The 14,979-nt window shown below is 42.9% G+C and overlaps 1 protein-coding gene across 2 annotated transcripts; it reads left to right on the plus strand.

The window, feature by feature from the left end:
* Window positions 1–8,567: 8,567 nt before the first annotated feature.
* On the plus strand, window positions 8,568–14,599 carry LOC128461974 (E3 SUMO-protein ligase RanBP2). Of its 2 annotated transcripts, XM_053447186.1 has the most exons (7): window positions 8,568–9,836; window positions 10,946–11,237; window positions 11,581–11,658; window positions 11,759–11,880; window positions 11,963–12,236; window positions 12,665–13,020; window positions 13,999–14,599. In XM_053447186.1, the coding sequence occupies exons 1-7, from the start codon at window positions 8,667–8,669 to the stop codon at window positions 14,302–14,304; spliced, it is 2,598 nt and encodes an 865-aa protein (XP_053303161.1). In that variant the 5' UTR covers window positions 8,568–8,666; the 3' UTR covers window positions 14,305–14,599. The 2 variants fall into 2 exon arrangements, with proteins under 2 accessions (XP_053303161.1, XP_053303162.1); XM_053447187.1 differs by lacking the exon at window positions 11,581–11,658.
* Window positions 14,600–14,979: the final 380 nt, after the last annotated feature.

Genomic DNA, 14,979 nt, shown 5'->3' on the forward strand with positions numbered 1-14,979 from the left:
CCAAAGCATCAGGAGGAACATTTCCAGGTGCACAAAATCATAGTGTCATTTCTCAGAGGATGATAAGATGGCTGCTAACTTTACCGCCAGCTACAGAGAGAGGGAGTTTATCTGATGTATCAAAGTCTTGAAGCTGCTCTTACATGAAACACATTTTCACTAAAGGCCCCTGATGTAAAGATGAAGCACGCAGTGTTATATTTATGACCACCCACACGCTCAACCTCTGACCTCGGCGATCAGAGTGCCCTGCGGACGAAGGGGAAATATATTACAGCTGGAATCCGAATGGAGTCCTCGTACTGCTGTGAATAATGTGCTTTGGCTGCCACACAACAGTGGTAATCAACTCTAGAAATGCAAATGTCTGTAAGTGAGTGAGGGAGACCACTCGTTGGCTGGCAAAGTGTTGGAATTTCCCCATTTGCTCCTCCTCTGAGGAGTTATGGTTGGTATTACCTCATCAGGGGGTGCAAGTCATTCCCATTGGCGGATCCTCTCAGCTCCAGCGTCAGGGATCTGCCGAGTTCTGCCTGCCTGCCGAGAACTGCGTGACCATGGTGGGAGCCTGTCAATGCCTTCAGCAGCCCGGCAGGAGAGCCGTCAACTTTATGTCTACAAAGAGGGGAAAACAAGTTTTGATAAAATCTAAAGCGTCACACTGAATTCATGCTGCAGCTTTATCATTTTATAATTGATAAACACGAAAATAACTACAATCAAAGGTCTAAATTTATAATCCAACAAAAGTCCTCCAACATGTCATGTGACATAAATATGACTTGTCATAGATTGTCAATGCTATACCTTCTATAAACGCCCACAACAATTTTCACCTAAACCAACTAAATTGCACATCGACAAAAGACACACAAACTTTACACATCCATTCAGTCACAGACTCCACAGTTTAAAAAAAGATAGAAAACAAAGTTCACAACCAAGAGCGGCATACGTAAGTTACTGTACGGCTTACCGCTGATGTTTTGTCACGATAAGTTTTGTTTTAGCTAATAAATCAGTAAAAGCTGCTTATCAATCGTCTCTGTGTCACTTTACAACAATCTGGGGTGCATACCACCACCTACTCTTCTTCTCCTCCCCTTAGTTTAACTTTGTTAACACTTTGCCAAGCTTAATAGAATGTTGAACGGAAGATGTACAGATGTTGTGCTATGGATTGCTGTAGGTTTTTGGCCACACCAGCATGAATTCATTGGGGATATTCACTCAAAAAGTGTATAATGTTGTTATGCAGAAATAAAATCTTCTAATTTTATGCTGCCATAAAATGTGAGTATCACTCCAAACTGACCAGCTCAGCTCACTGAAAATATGAGCACTTACAATGAGCATCACTGAAATATGTGGTTATGTCAGCAGCCGTGTGTCGCACAGCTCGATGTGCAGCTGCTAAGGGAGAAAAACCTTGTCGGTCAGATACTGTCTGTCAAGATCAAATCCTTCATCAATCTGACAAAGCAGAATGTCTTGATTCCTTTTTGAACCGCCCACACTGGCCTAACCAACATTTCATCATTTTCCAGGTTTTCTTTCAAAGAATGAAAATATGACTCAGCTCTGTCTTCCAAAGCAGTGGGAGTTCAAGAAATCTTTTCTTTTTTTTTTTACTTCAGCCTGTGCTTTTTGATTTGAAAAATGTGTGGGTCTCGTACTGCAAAATCACACCGGTAACACAGTAATCCTGCTTTGTGAGGCCGGCTGCTCGGGTTTCTATAGTGACAACACGCACCCTCTCGGAAATGTGAACACAAGAGCTTTGTCTCAATTCAGCAGAGGACCCGCTCTACGCAGCCGATGTCTCCTGCGTCTTCCGACAGCAGCGTACGCCTCGTCGGCCGAACCCGAAATGAGACAGCCTGCTCTTCTAATTGTGTTACCAGCTTGTCCCGCCGGTACAGCTGTCGCCTAGCAACAAACTACAAACAAAAAAGGTTCTTTGGTTGATGTGCACCGTTAGCTGTTCGGTTGAGTACTCAGATTTAAAAATAAATCCTCCCGACGATCTCGCCTCACTTTTTGCCGCCAATACCTCTGTGAAAAACAATTTGTCACTGAAGTGCAATGAATCATGGGACATGCTGGGCCGGGGTGGGTCCACCTGGCCGTTGCTCAGGGGGGTGGAAGGCTGTATTTGGATGAGCCTTCAAATGGGGGCAGTCCAGTGGCGGCTGGCCAATAGGGGGCGCTAGGGCGCCGCCCCACCTGATTGAAAGTGATTTTTAAAAATTATTTTTATTTTTTTATTTTTTTCAAAATAATAATTTAAGTACTGCTTATTCTACAAATAAATATGTTTTGAATCATCAAGAACCAGTCATACATATAATATAAACCATTAGTTAGGGGATAATTTGTGTCCATGGTCATTTCTCCTCCCTCCTGGGGCGCTGGGAAAGTCGCCCCAGCACTGCAGCAGCTCAGCCAATGGTAGGCTGTTGCTGAGGCAAAAAAACACATAGCAACGGGTAAATTAGCCAATGAGCGTCATCAAATTTGATAAGCTTGGGGCGCTAAAAATATCGCCCCAAGCTTTAAGTATCCTAGTGTGGCCAGATGCGGGTGCCCTCCCTGCCACTGGGGGCGCTGTCAGCCCCTATTTAAGGCAGCAGCCCACTCTTACTCGCGTCTCCCTGGCGCTGTTGTTTCGTTCCGGGACCTTGGTCGGCACACTTGACTGAGACACCTTGTCACATTGCCGGACTGGCTTACAGCGTGGAGTCGCTCCACCGGGGAAGACGAGTGCGGTAGCGCCCACCAGCGGGGTGAGTAATGTTGTCTGCCGCTCTTGCTTCTATCATGCCATAGCTGACCCTGATTCCACCTTACAGCTAATGCTAACTGTATATAGTTAACTTTAATCATCCACCTGTAAATATTACAATAATATACAATGATATTGTAATTTGTACTAAGAGTATTCACTAATATATGTAATCCAATTGGTACATTTTATGTTCCTATGAGACAGTTTTTCTTTGTATATAGTTATTTTTAATCATCAACCACTTGTAAATGTCTCTCAAGAACTTGAATTTTGTATTAAGAGTATTCACTAATATACATCTTATATCATTGTCATTATCTGTCAAACTGTTGTTTTTAAAGGGCAATTAAATAATTATTGTTTATCCCTAAAACAATGGTATCTTTTGGTTTGGGTTCTTTTATTGGGATAGTTACCGAAAGCTTCTGGCACCTACAGCCCCACCTAGAATAATTTTCACCAGCCGCCACTGGGGCAGTCTAGTTGCGCCGCCGGGATGCAATCGATTCTACGAATGCAGCCGACAACACAGGTGAGAAGTTGGTTCATTCATACCTTGTGTAAAAAAGAACGTATATCAACACTCAATCCAATGAGGGTAACAAAAGAACAGGTCATATGTGGGAATGTGTTTTCTTTTGACCTTTGCCTGCAGGCTGTTTCTGAGTGTTGTTACACATATAACCCCATGAACAGGGCCCACACAGAGAACAGCAGTCAAAACATATCATCAAAAAAATGATCGCAGCTTTTTACCCCAACCTCTCTTCGCTTATCTCCTCCCGCCTTCCGGCTTCCTGTGGTGCAGAGCGTTTCCCCGTCCCGCTCTCTGGAGGAGAGAGAGTTTCTGAGAGGAAACCACAGACTTGCCCGAAGGCCTATGTGTCGTCTTCTGTCTCCGACTGTTCTGTGCAACACTTCTTCTGCCGAAATGCAACCAACAGAGAGATGCATAGTTTATACCAGGATTTTTGCCTTTGAAAAATAAAATGGACCGTTCAACCAGACATCAGGATACAGCCGGATAGAACTATATTCCAACAAACTTGTACTGCCTTTTTATATGTTTTCCCCTTGTTACTTTCTTGTAACTTAAGGAATCATTTTAACCTTTTGATGTTTTCAGATCTCTAAAGAACATATAAATAGGATATTTCTGGCAGGTTGGGTGCAACCAGGTCATATCTGTAGAGCATGAAAAAGGGGAATACTTTATATCGAGGGGCCATTGGTCAATTCCCTGAAGTAGCTGATATTATCTTCACTAATCTGTTCTGTAGTGAACAAATATTGATCCGTGCAATGCGGTTTGTAGTTTTCTGGCTTAATTTCAGTTTTTTTCCAGGATGCAGGAAGAATAGGATGCTTAAGGGACCACAGTACCCCCTATTGACAAGGGATGTAACTGCAAGGCAAAAAAACTAATATGAAAGTTTTATTACCTCCGCCCCTTCATGGGAGGAGGTTATGCAATGTTTTCATTGTGGTTGTTATTACAGGATTACAGAAAGACGTATTGACTGCTGTCCATGAAACTTGATGGAAGGATGCAGTATGACACAGGGAGGAACATTTTTGTGCGGATTTGGATCAGAAAGCAGATTGATTTTAATGTCTTAAAAATTGTGAGAATAAGTCATGGATTTTAATGAAAAAATCCGGCATGTTTCGGGACTCTTTATGACTGTGACTTTATTTATGAGTGTGCATGCTCTCGCTGCTGTAATATTTCACATTTCCCCATTGTGGGACTTATAAAGGATTACCTTTTCTTATCTTATTTTATCAACTTTAAATGTAAAATCAAATTTTAGTTAATTTGAATGTGATTTCATAAGGGGACTGCTGGATCTCATTATAGAGTGCCACTGTAGCTTCATGTAATTATCTTGAGTGACATTTTGAGAGCAGTCTAGCAGCATTTTCTGTAATATTTTATTTATTTCCATTCAGTGCATTTCCTGTTGTTCAAATTTGTTTTGTATTGTAAAATGGTTTCAAACTGGGGTAAGATTAAGGATTCGGCCACAATAACCTCCTCCATAATGATTGAATCTTACCGATGTCGGAAAGTACTTCTCAGCATTGATCTTTTGTTGTTTTGAGAGGTGCTGAGGGTTAAAAAGTGAGATTATGGTCTGTGTGTGAAGGTTTCCTTTACACTGCTGTCCAAAAATGTCCATGTCGGCTCATGTTATAGCTGTGCTGGGTGAGGCATGCCAGAAAATGTCGGGGTGGCAGCTCCAGTTGTGTGAACTATGCTAAAAACGTGCCACATAGAGCCCAGGTATAATGGGAAAACTGTGGTAAAACAATTTTTGTATATTACTTTGCTTTGATTGAGCTGCTTGCTGATTTATGAGCCGCCACGTGCTGGTCAAGCCAGCAACGTACATTATATTCAACCTCGGGGTAAAGAACTTGAGGTCATGAAATGCTTCTTTTTAGCCGTGGTTCACCTGTCAAGCTGACAGATGCTTGTTTTTGTCATCATGCGGGAACATCTCTTCTCCACTTTCCTTTTTCTTCCCATCTTCGCTTAAAATGTGGTGGCCATTGTCGAGCCCCCTCCAGTCTCCTCCCTCACTCTGATCTCAGGCCTCTATATTTTTTTTCTTCCTGTCGCCTGAAGCTACAAAATATCTTTCACATTCTTCCTTTCATTCCACCTCACGACTTCCTCTACCCCCCCACCCCTCCTCTCTTTTTTCTCCTCTTAGCTCCACATCTCATCTAAGTTTTTCGCCCCACCCCTGCCACTCCTTGCCACCATCTAATCATCTTTGGCCTGTACATTAGATTTCAGACCTATTGGGATGCCACAGATGCCAGAGGGAGCATTTAGTGGAATCTCACATTGCTAGCACACACATAGATATTGTTTGACACCTATAAATTGCACACACACACACACACACACACACACACACAAACAATACCACAGAAGTGCCTCGCCAGGGATAAATATGTCATTCATGTATCACTACACATGCCTGGAGCCAAACTGTTAAGGTGCCATGACACTGTTCATCATTTGGGAAACTAGAAAGGCTCTCTCTCTTTCTGTCTCTCACACATACATACCCTCACACACACACCTAAGCTCTATTTCCTCCTCCTCCATTCTGTTTTCAAATTGCCATGCAGAACTTGAGAGCATCTCAGACAGATTAGAATCAGTCATCATGATGAAATCTGGGTGTAACACCTCCATCTGTGTGGCCGTCGTTATTCTACAAAGCAGACATGAATGAGGTTTTTGAACATCCTTTTATCTGTCTCGCACACTAACAACCTAACTTTTATCTGCAGTCGAGGCAAGATGGACAAAAGCACAAACTGGCGAAATTCGGTCTCCTGCAGGTTCTTTAAGGACCTGGTGCAGCAGCAGGAAACAAATTCCCTCAAAAAATAAATAAATGTTAAATTGAAAGCAGTCAGTTGGCCACAAGCTTGGCCCGCAGTCCAGAATGGCATTCTGAAGGTGTAGCTGGATGCCAGGTTGGTTTAAGATGAAGTGGCCTGACACCATGTGAACCAAATGTTTCATTTCACAGCAGAGATTCATTTGGCTTGTGTGGAGCGGCTGTGCATGAGGCCATCCCAGCTGCTCTGCAGAGCATCAGAGGGAAGGAGCCACATCAGTCTCTCAGGTGATAGATTGGAAATCAAAGTTTTAATCATACACTCTGGGCCGTTGCCTGGCAACAGGCCTCCCCTTGAGGAGCAGCATGGAGGAACGTGCAGCTGAACTGCATGACATGTCGAACTGAATGTCTTGCAATCAAATATTAAAGCATACAAACACTGATAATGTTTCCCATTCAATTAACTAAAGCTGTAGATTTTGGTACAATTTTAAAGAAATGTTTTTTCTATTAACTTTTTTTTGCAGTTTGAGAACCTTTAACATGTTTGACTGTCTACATAGGAATTGCATTAGTTCTCTTCATCACAATACAAGTCCTCATTTATCTTGTTACAGCAGAGCAGCTTGAACGTATTTGATGATAACAATAGAGCTTTGGAAAAAGGGCTTCTAAGAAACTGCAGAGCAGCTGCACATGTCACAAGCTGAGTCCCATATGATCATGCATATTTCCTTCTGTCTATTACACTCATAACGTAAGCAGCTCTGTGCAGAGCCTGCACAAAGTCCACCTTTGCAGTATAAGCCATCTCTCAAGCCAATAATAGTTTTCTGAAAACTTAAATGTGTTCAGATCTATTGCTCAGGATTTCATTGTGGCTATTTGTGTTAATAATTCAATGCATTCATTATGTTATTTGATATGTCCTACCCTTTGCCAATGTGGCCTGGCTGTCTTGTGATGATTAATCATTATCGCTTTAGCAACGACCAAATGAGCAGTTTAGAGACAGGGCAAAGACATCTTTGAGATTTTGGAGTAATATCTTTATTTCATGCTTGGTCAGTGAATGAAGATACAGTTTCTTTTTCCGCTGCAGTATTTTCTTCTGCAAAGGGAAGAGACAGCTTCTGGATCTGTTATTGTGTTGGAATCTCAGGCTGTGTCTAATGTGCCTGTCCTCCTGTGTATTGAGGATAACTTTTGCTAAGGGTTCTATGGATGATTTTCACTCCCAGTAGCATCAGCATCTCAGACAGAATCGAGCTTCATCCGCCACATTTGCAGCCTCTTTTCGTGCTCTAAGTGTGTGTTACCTATAGTCTTGTTTTGTACAGCCCAAGGAATGTGGCCCTAAATTTGGCAACTAGAACAAAAACTCAATCCAGCCAGCTCCTATGCAGATGGATAGAATGTATCTGTCAAGTCTCATCTCCGGGTTGAACCTCATCCTGTCGGTGTAGAGGGTAAAAGTGGGTTTTTAAAACTTATTTCAGGGCAACACTTACGTCTTTTGCAGCCCCAACATTGATAGCACAGCTGTGTTGCACTGTGTGTAGCCATGGTTGTATACAAACATATCTGCTCCCCAAAAGTGAAGCCAAAGCATCTTTTGTCACCTAGCGGCTGGCTGCGGCATAGCTCACAAATCCTGTCTCATCCATGTTAATGGATGGGATATGTCCAAAACTAAAATGTAAAAAAAAGAAAATGTACTGAAAAACTTGATGGATAGAGAGAGACAGATGGATAGAGAGAAAGAAAGAGAGGGAGAGAGACAAAGAGAGTGAGAGAGACAAAGAGAGAGAGAGATAAAGAGAAGGAGAGACAATGACAGAAAGAGAGAATGTGAGCGAGAGAGGGACGGATAGATGGACACTCCTGCCTCTTACTGAATCTCCTCTAAACACCTGGTGAGAACAGGCCGCTGTGAAATGCAATAAATCCTGTGTGCAGGAAAATTCACCTGACCAGTGTCTAAGGTAGTGGAAATCCCCTGACTAGGTGCCTCACTGCTGTGATACTGTCCTACTGACAGGGTGGAACCCTTATCTGGTGATGTTTTTCTTCCAACTGGTACTGCGGACAGATGGACACAGCAGATAAAACAGAGGATGATCTCATGTCTTTCATTTCTTCTTTTTTTTTTCATATTATGTCTTATGAAACACCTCTTTGTATAAGTTCTGGCTTTTGTTCCATTTTTTTGCACCCGTGCTTGTTGCATAAACTCTGTAGAGCTTATTATTATAAAGACTCAAAAGCAGCTCCAATCTGAGAATTTCATTATTTTCAAATCTCAAGAGGAATTTCCATCACACCTGAAAAACCAACAACTTCTTCCTCAAACACAACCAGCTCCTCCCAGTCAGGATATGTCTGTGTCTCCTCCCTTCACAGCTGTGTGAGATGAGTCACTGCAGGGAGAGAACGAGAGGGGGAGGAGCAGAGATTTGTTGCTGTTCAGAGAAAGTGAAACTATTCTACTGTCACTGGCACCAGCTGAAATGGCGCAGCAGGAAAATCAACTGGACAGAGAAAGATTCTCCTGTTCGATCTGTCTGTATCGACTGAAGGATCCGGTGACTACTGTCTGTGGACACAGCTACTGTATGAGCTGTATTAACACCCACTGGGACAAAGAGGAGAGAGGAAGCTACAGCTGCCCTCAGTGTAAACAGACCTTCACACCGAGGCCAGTCCTGGGGAAAAACACCATGTTAGCTGATTCACTAGAGGAGCTGAAGGAGACTGGACTCCTAGCTGCTCCTGCTGATCACTTCTATGCTGGACCTGAAGATGTGGCCTGTGATGTCTGCACTGGAAGAAGACTGAAAGCTCACAAGTCCTGTTTGGTTTGTTTGGCCTCTTATTGTGAAAAACACCTCCAGCCTCATCTTCAGTCAGCTCCATTGAAGAAGCACAAGCTGGTGGAGCCCTCGAAGAAGCTCCAGGAGAACATCTGCTCTCGTCATGACGAGGTGATGAAGATGTTCTGCCGCACTGATCAGCAGTGTATCTGTTATCTCTGCTCTGTGGATGAACATAAAGGCCACGACACAGTTACAGCTGCAGCAGAAAGGTGTGAGAGGCAGAGAGAGCTCGGGCTGAGGAGACAAACAATCCAGCAGAGAGTCCAGGACACAGAGAAAGATGTGAAGCTGCTTCAACAGGAGGAGGAGGCCGTCAAAGGCTCTGCTGATAAAGCAGTGGAGGACAGTGAGGAGATCTTCACTGAGCTGATCCACCTGCTGGAGAAAAGAAGCTCTGATGTGAAGCAGCAGATCAGATCCCAGCAGGAAACTGAAGTGAGTCGAGTCAGAGAGCTTCAGGAGAAACTGGAGCAGGAGATCACTGAGCTGAAGAGGAAAGACCATGAACTGAAGCAGCTCTCAGACACAGAGGATAACAACCAGTTTCTACACAACTACCCCTCAGTGTCATTCAGTAAATCTACACACTCACCCAGCATCAGGATCCGTCCTCTGAGGAACTTTGAGGAAGTGACAGCAGCCGTGTCACAGGTCAGAGGTCGACTGCAGGATATTCTGAGTGAGACAGGGGCCGAGATCTTACAGATTGTGTCTCAAATGAATGTTCTACAGCCACAACCAGAGCCAGAGACCAGAGCTGACTTCTTCAAATATTCACAGGAAATCGCACTGGATCCAAACACAGTAAGCAAACATCTGTTATTATCTGACGTTAACAGAAAAGTAACATATATGAGAGAAGATCAGTCTTATTCGAATCACCCAGACAGTTTCACTGGTTTGCCTCAGGTCCTGAGTAGAGAAACTCTGAAGGGACGTTGTTACTGGGAGGTGGGGGTGGATGTGGGAGGAGGAGTTCATGTAGCAGTCACATGCAAGAATATCAGCAGAGCAGGAGACTCACTTGAATGTGTATTTGGAATCAATGATAAATCTTGGATGTTATATCGTGATGGAAACAGATATAACGTTTATTACAACAGCATGTACACTCCAGTGTCAGGCCCTCCCACCATGACTCTCCTCCACAGAGTCCAGTCCACATTCACTCAGCCTCTCTATGCTGGAGTTACGGTTTATTATGGATCCACAGCTGAATTGCGTAAACTCAAAAAGACTCTAGTCAAATCTTTAACTTCTTTTGTCTCCATGTTTGTTGATCAAAGTTCGTTGTGGTGACGTTTCTGCTCCGCACAGAGGTTAACTGTTAATCAAACACTGACACATATTTAGCTCTCACTTTGTGTTTGAAAGAACTACTGCTTTAGAACCTGTATCGATCCTGATTAGTGTTGCAAAGGGGTGGAGCATTTCTGGAAACTTTCTGGAAACCTACCATGGGAAGTTAAGCTCAGGAATTTTGGAAATGTTGACACTTTTTTTGCAAAAGTTAGCTAATAAAAGAAGAACTTAAAGGAAGTTGAAAACAAGGATAGGCATGCCTAGCTCCTCTGGACCCTGGATGCAGCTAGTTGTCTGCCAGAAAAGTAAACCTATGACTTTGTGTTGTTGTTGGACGTCTTTGTCATTACCTAGCATATTGATTACTTGTTACACTGAAGCCATGTTCATGTTAATACCAAGTTCATTTGAATACAGTAGGAAACAGGTTTCTTTCAGCATGATCAGATTCCTTTTTATACAGAGTATCTATCTTATACTTATACTTATACACACATACATATATATATATATATATATAAATATACTGTTTATAACTAGTCCAATCCAATAATTAATTGATGACTGAATAATTTATCAATCTGATTTGTAATCCCTGTCCCTCTTACCAGGATGCCCAGTTAAACACAGGAGCAGAAGCCCCCAGCAGCTATGCAGTTTATCCAGAAGAGGAGACCCCAGCTCCGTCATCCAGCAACTCACACTCTGCAAGCAACACGTCTACGCCACAGGAGCTGACCCCGGAGCAGCCATTGGAGACTTGTAGTCAAGCTCCCAGCAGCACCATCAGCAGCAGCAGCAGCAGCAGCATCTTTCCCATCGACCCTACAACAAAGAAGAGCTCAGAGCCGGAGTCCAACACTGAGGCAACAGCTCCTGCCACTTCTACTACAACTGGTCAAGGTACAGAGCACTTCCTTCTTTTCACTACATATATAACTAACTACCTATCTTACATGTTTGGTGTATATATAAGTAGCAGCTGACTTGTACCACGTTCAGACCAAGCGACTTTTAGAGGATAATTAATCTTCTTCGTTCTGTTCAGCTCAGATTTCGATGGGTTCCCCTTTAGTTTCTAATCTGGTTTATTCTGAAAAGAGTTCAGAAAGAACAGTTTAAATGCTACTTACACATTCATTTGTTTATAATAACCTCAGAATAAAGATCACAGTACCTGTTTTTTGCGTACTTTTACTTTTGATACTTATGATTGATTAATGTTAACTTTGTACTCCCACCACAGACCTCTCCAGCATTGGCTTTAAATTCTCATTTGCTGAATTTGACAAAATAACAGAAGGTTTTGCATTTGGATCTACAGGTCGGCTTCTGATTTGCATATTTTGAAAATGTATATACCAAGGTATTGGCACAACGAGATATTATTACTACTTACTTGTAGTGTTTTGTCTTTCTCGCAGACACCAGCTTCGCGTGGGCAATTACTGCGGCAACAGTGTTAGGGAATGCAATGCCCTCAGCACCAAAGAGCTCGTCAAAAAATATGGACATTCATTTTGAAAGAATAGTGTCTCTACCAGAGGTAGTTTAAAATGCTTTCAACATTTGATCTATTTTTTTTCCTGAATGAGGACCCCAGCTCACGATGTAACTGTGTCTCCCAGGTAGAGACAAGGACTGGAGAGGAGGACGAGGAAATTCTGTTTAAGGAGCGTGCCAAGCTGTACCGATTTGACCGGGACCTCAGTCAGTGGAAAGAGCGCGGAGTAGGTGATCTCAAAATCCTCTTCCATCCGTCCAAACATTTCTACCGAATCCTGATGCGGCAAGAGCAAGTGCTGAGGGTTTGTGCAAACCACAACATCACAGAGGCAATGGAGCTCAAACCTATGCCCGTCTCAGCTAACGCGCTGACATGGACCGCTACTGACTACTCAGGTACACATGCTGCGGATATGATGTCAGCTTCTGCACTTGTGACACTAATCTCTACTTCAGTTTGGTGTATATAAGCTAGATCAACACCTGGGGGGGGGGGGGGGGGTACCTGCTTTATTACCGCATTGAGAAAAAAGTCCTACACTGCTGTGATCCCTGCTTTTCTCATGATCAGAGCCAGTGGGTTCACAGCAAGCCCACATTAAGCTGCATGTTTAGTTTTTTTATATCATGTGATTCAAACTGTTACCTCTTTATCTCTATATTTCTTTTGCATGAATATTTTAAACAATAGATTTTGTACAGATGCAGATCTTACAAAAGATTTCGGAAGGCAGACAGAAATTAGCCAAAAATGCCTGTTTCTTTAAATTGCTTTGTGCCGACATACATTTTCAGTTGTAATCTTGACGGACTCATTTTTTCAGATGGCCATGGCGAAGTCGAGCAGCTGGCGGCCAAGTTCATAACGGCTAAGATAGCTGAATCATTCGAAAAGACATTCCGCAAGTGTCAGAACCAAATAGACCAGAGTGGCGGCGATGACTCGTCTGTCTTGTCACCACAGATGTCTAGAATTCAAGAGCACTCCAGAGACAGTAACCCGCAGGTGTTCCTCAAAGTGTCAGCCAACGACCAAACACTGGGCACCATTACCATAGAGCTTTTCTCCCATATTGTGTCCAAGACGGCAGAAAACTTCAAGGTTCTCTGTACCGGGGGGAGAGGCTTCGGACTGCGGAACTCCGTCTTCCACAGAGTCATACCAGGCTTCATGTGTCAGGTGAGGAGATGACTGAACTTGTGCAGAGGATGAGACTGATGTGATTAGAGCTAACAAACCTACGCTCTCCTCTCACTGAGTGATGTTTGCTCACTGGTGTTGACTCAACACATCTGTAATGATAGCCCTGACTACAGATCTTATAGCTCAACTGTAAATGAGTCTATCAGCTCAGTGTAAATTGTTTAAAAAATAATTGTAATCATTCATCTGGCTGGGCCAATGCCTGAAATTTAATATGCACGGTTATCGTCAAGTTTGGTTTGAATTTACACACGTTAAAATAAATCAGTGTTTCATCTAATTGTAGTTCAGTAGTTGTTTGTTTGAACTACAATTAGTTTTATTTTTCCATTTGTCATTACTCCCCAGGCTTTGCATCACAATGATTTATTCTGAAAGACCTCCTGGGTCATCTTGCTCATGAAGCAGCCGTACAACCATATCATGGAATGTGATGTAAATATAGCTGATGAATGTGTTTAAATGATGTGATTATTTGACTAAGCTACTGGAATGGCGCCTACACCTCGGCCAAGGCCCAAGGTGCACTCTTCCTACAGCCCTGGATATCACGGTTGCCAATTTCTTACCTAATTGTTAAACCCTCCGACCCGTGTCTGTCAAATATGCTTAAAGTTTGTAGATGTTTGTGAAATAATGCTGATTTGAGACGTTTCCTACTTTTCAATTTGTTGTGCTGTGAACATCATGCATGGGAGTTTTCCTTGGCTGCACCAAATCGTTCACAATCATTGATCATCGCCACCTAAACTTTTTTCACACCTTAATCCATGATACATTCCTTGAGGTAATAACGAAAATGCCCAATCTCACAAAAATTCCTGGATCTGCCTTTTAATCCGAATTTACTCCAATTAAATGGGGTCCATTATTGCATCTTTCCACCAAGTTTGGAGTGAATCTGTGAAGCTGCTTTCGTGTACATCATTAACAAGAACCCCATTGGTCTCTTAGGGTGGTGACATCACAAAAGGGGACGGCACAGGAGGCAAGTCCATCTACGGCAGCAAGTTTGAGGATGAGAACTTCGACGTTCGGCATACGGGCCCAGGAATCGTGTCAATGGCCAACCGTGGGCGCCACACCAACAACTCCCAGTTCTTCATCACGCTGAAGAAAGCCGAACACCTGGACTTCACACACGTGGTTTTTGGTTGGGTGCGGGACGGCATGGATGTGGTGCAGCAGATGGGGGAGCTGGGCACGAAGGGAGGCGTGCCCACAAAGAAGCTGGTCATCACAGACTGTGGACAGCTGTAGTTTTCTTTAAATGTTCCGTTCAGGTTATAATGTCGAGGTCATAGGGGACTTACAGAAAACGATGTGTTCCCAGTGTGACCCATTCTCTCCTGCTAAAACTCAAACTACGCTCATCACTGGACGACTGGTCAACACCTGACTCCAGTAGCCTTGAACTAAAAATGATTATAGCTTTAGACAAAAATAATTTGTATTACCTCGGTGTCGGACTCTGTGGTTGCAGACTTGTTTATTGTTTCTGTGTTGCACTTGTATCTTTATTATCATCTTTCAATAAATACTCTTTAATTATAAAAAAAAATGTAGTATGCTGGTTGTCTTCATAGGCTTCAATCTGGAATTTTAAGTCTTTACTATAAATATAATTTGAGGTTTTTATTTGAATACACACATTCGTTTTGGACGTGATCACGTGATATTGATTCTTGCCTGCTAATTACTCATTACGGTCAACGCTATCAATTGTACATCACACTGAACATTTTATGAAAAAGCCCCAAAAGGGAAATACAAATCCTTCGAAATACAATAGGGCCTCCCACCGGAGGTGCTCGGACCCTAATAATAATCCTTACAATTTCAACACTGTCTCACTGTCTCCCACTCTGTTCGGTGCTCGGGCCCTAATAAGTAGTGCAGCCTTGGTTAAATGAACTGGACGTTTTCTCAGCTGCT

This window comes from Pleuronectes platessa, chromosome 18 (genome assembly GCF_947347685.1).
Source record: "Pleuronectes platessa chromosome 18, fPlePla1.1, whole genome shotgun sequence".
Taxonomy (NCBI): domain Eukaryota; kingdom Metazoa; phylum Chordata; class Actinopteri; order Pleuronectiformes; family Pleuronectidae; genus Pleuronectes; species Pleuronectes platessa.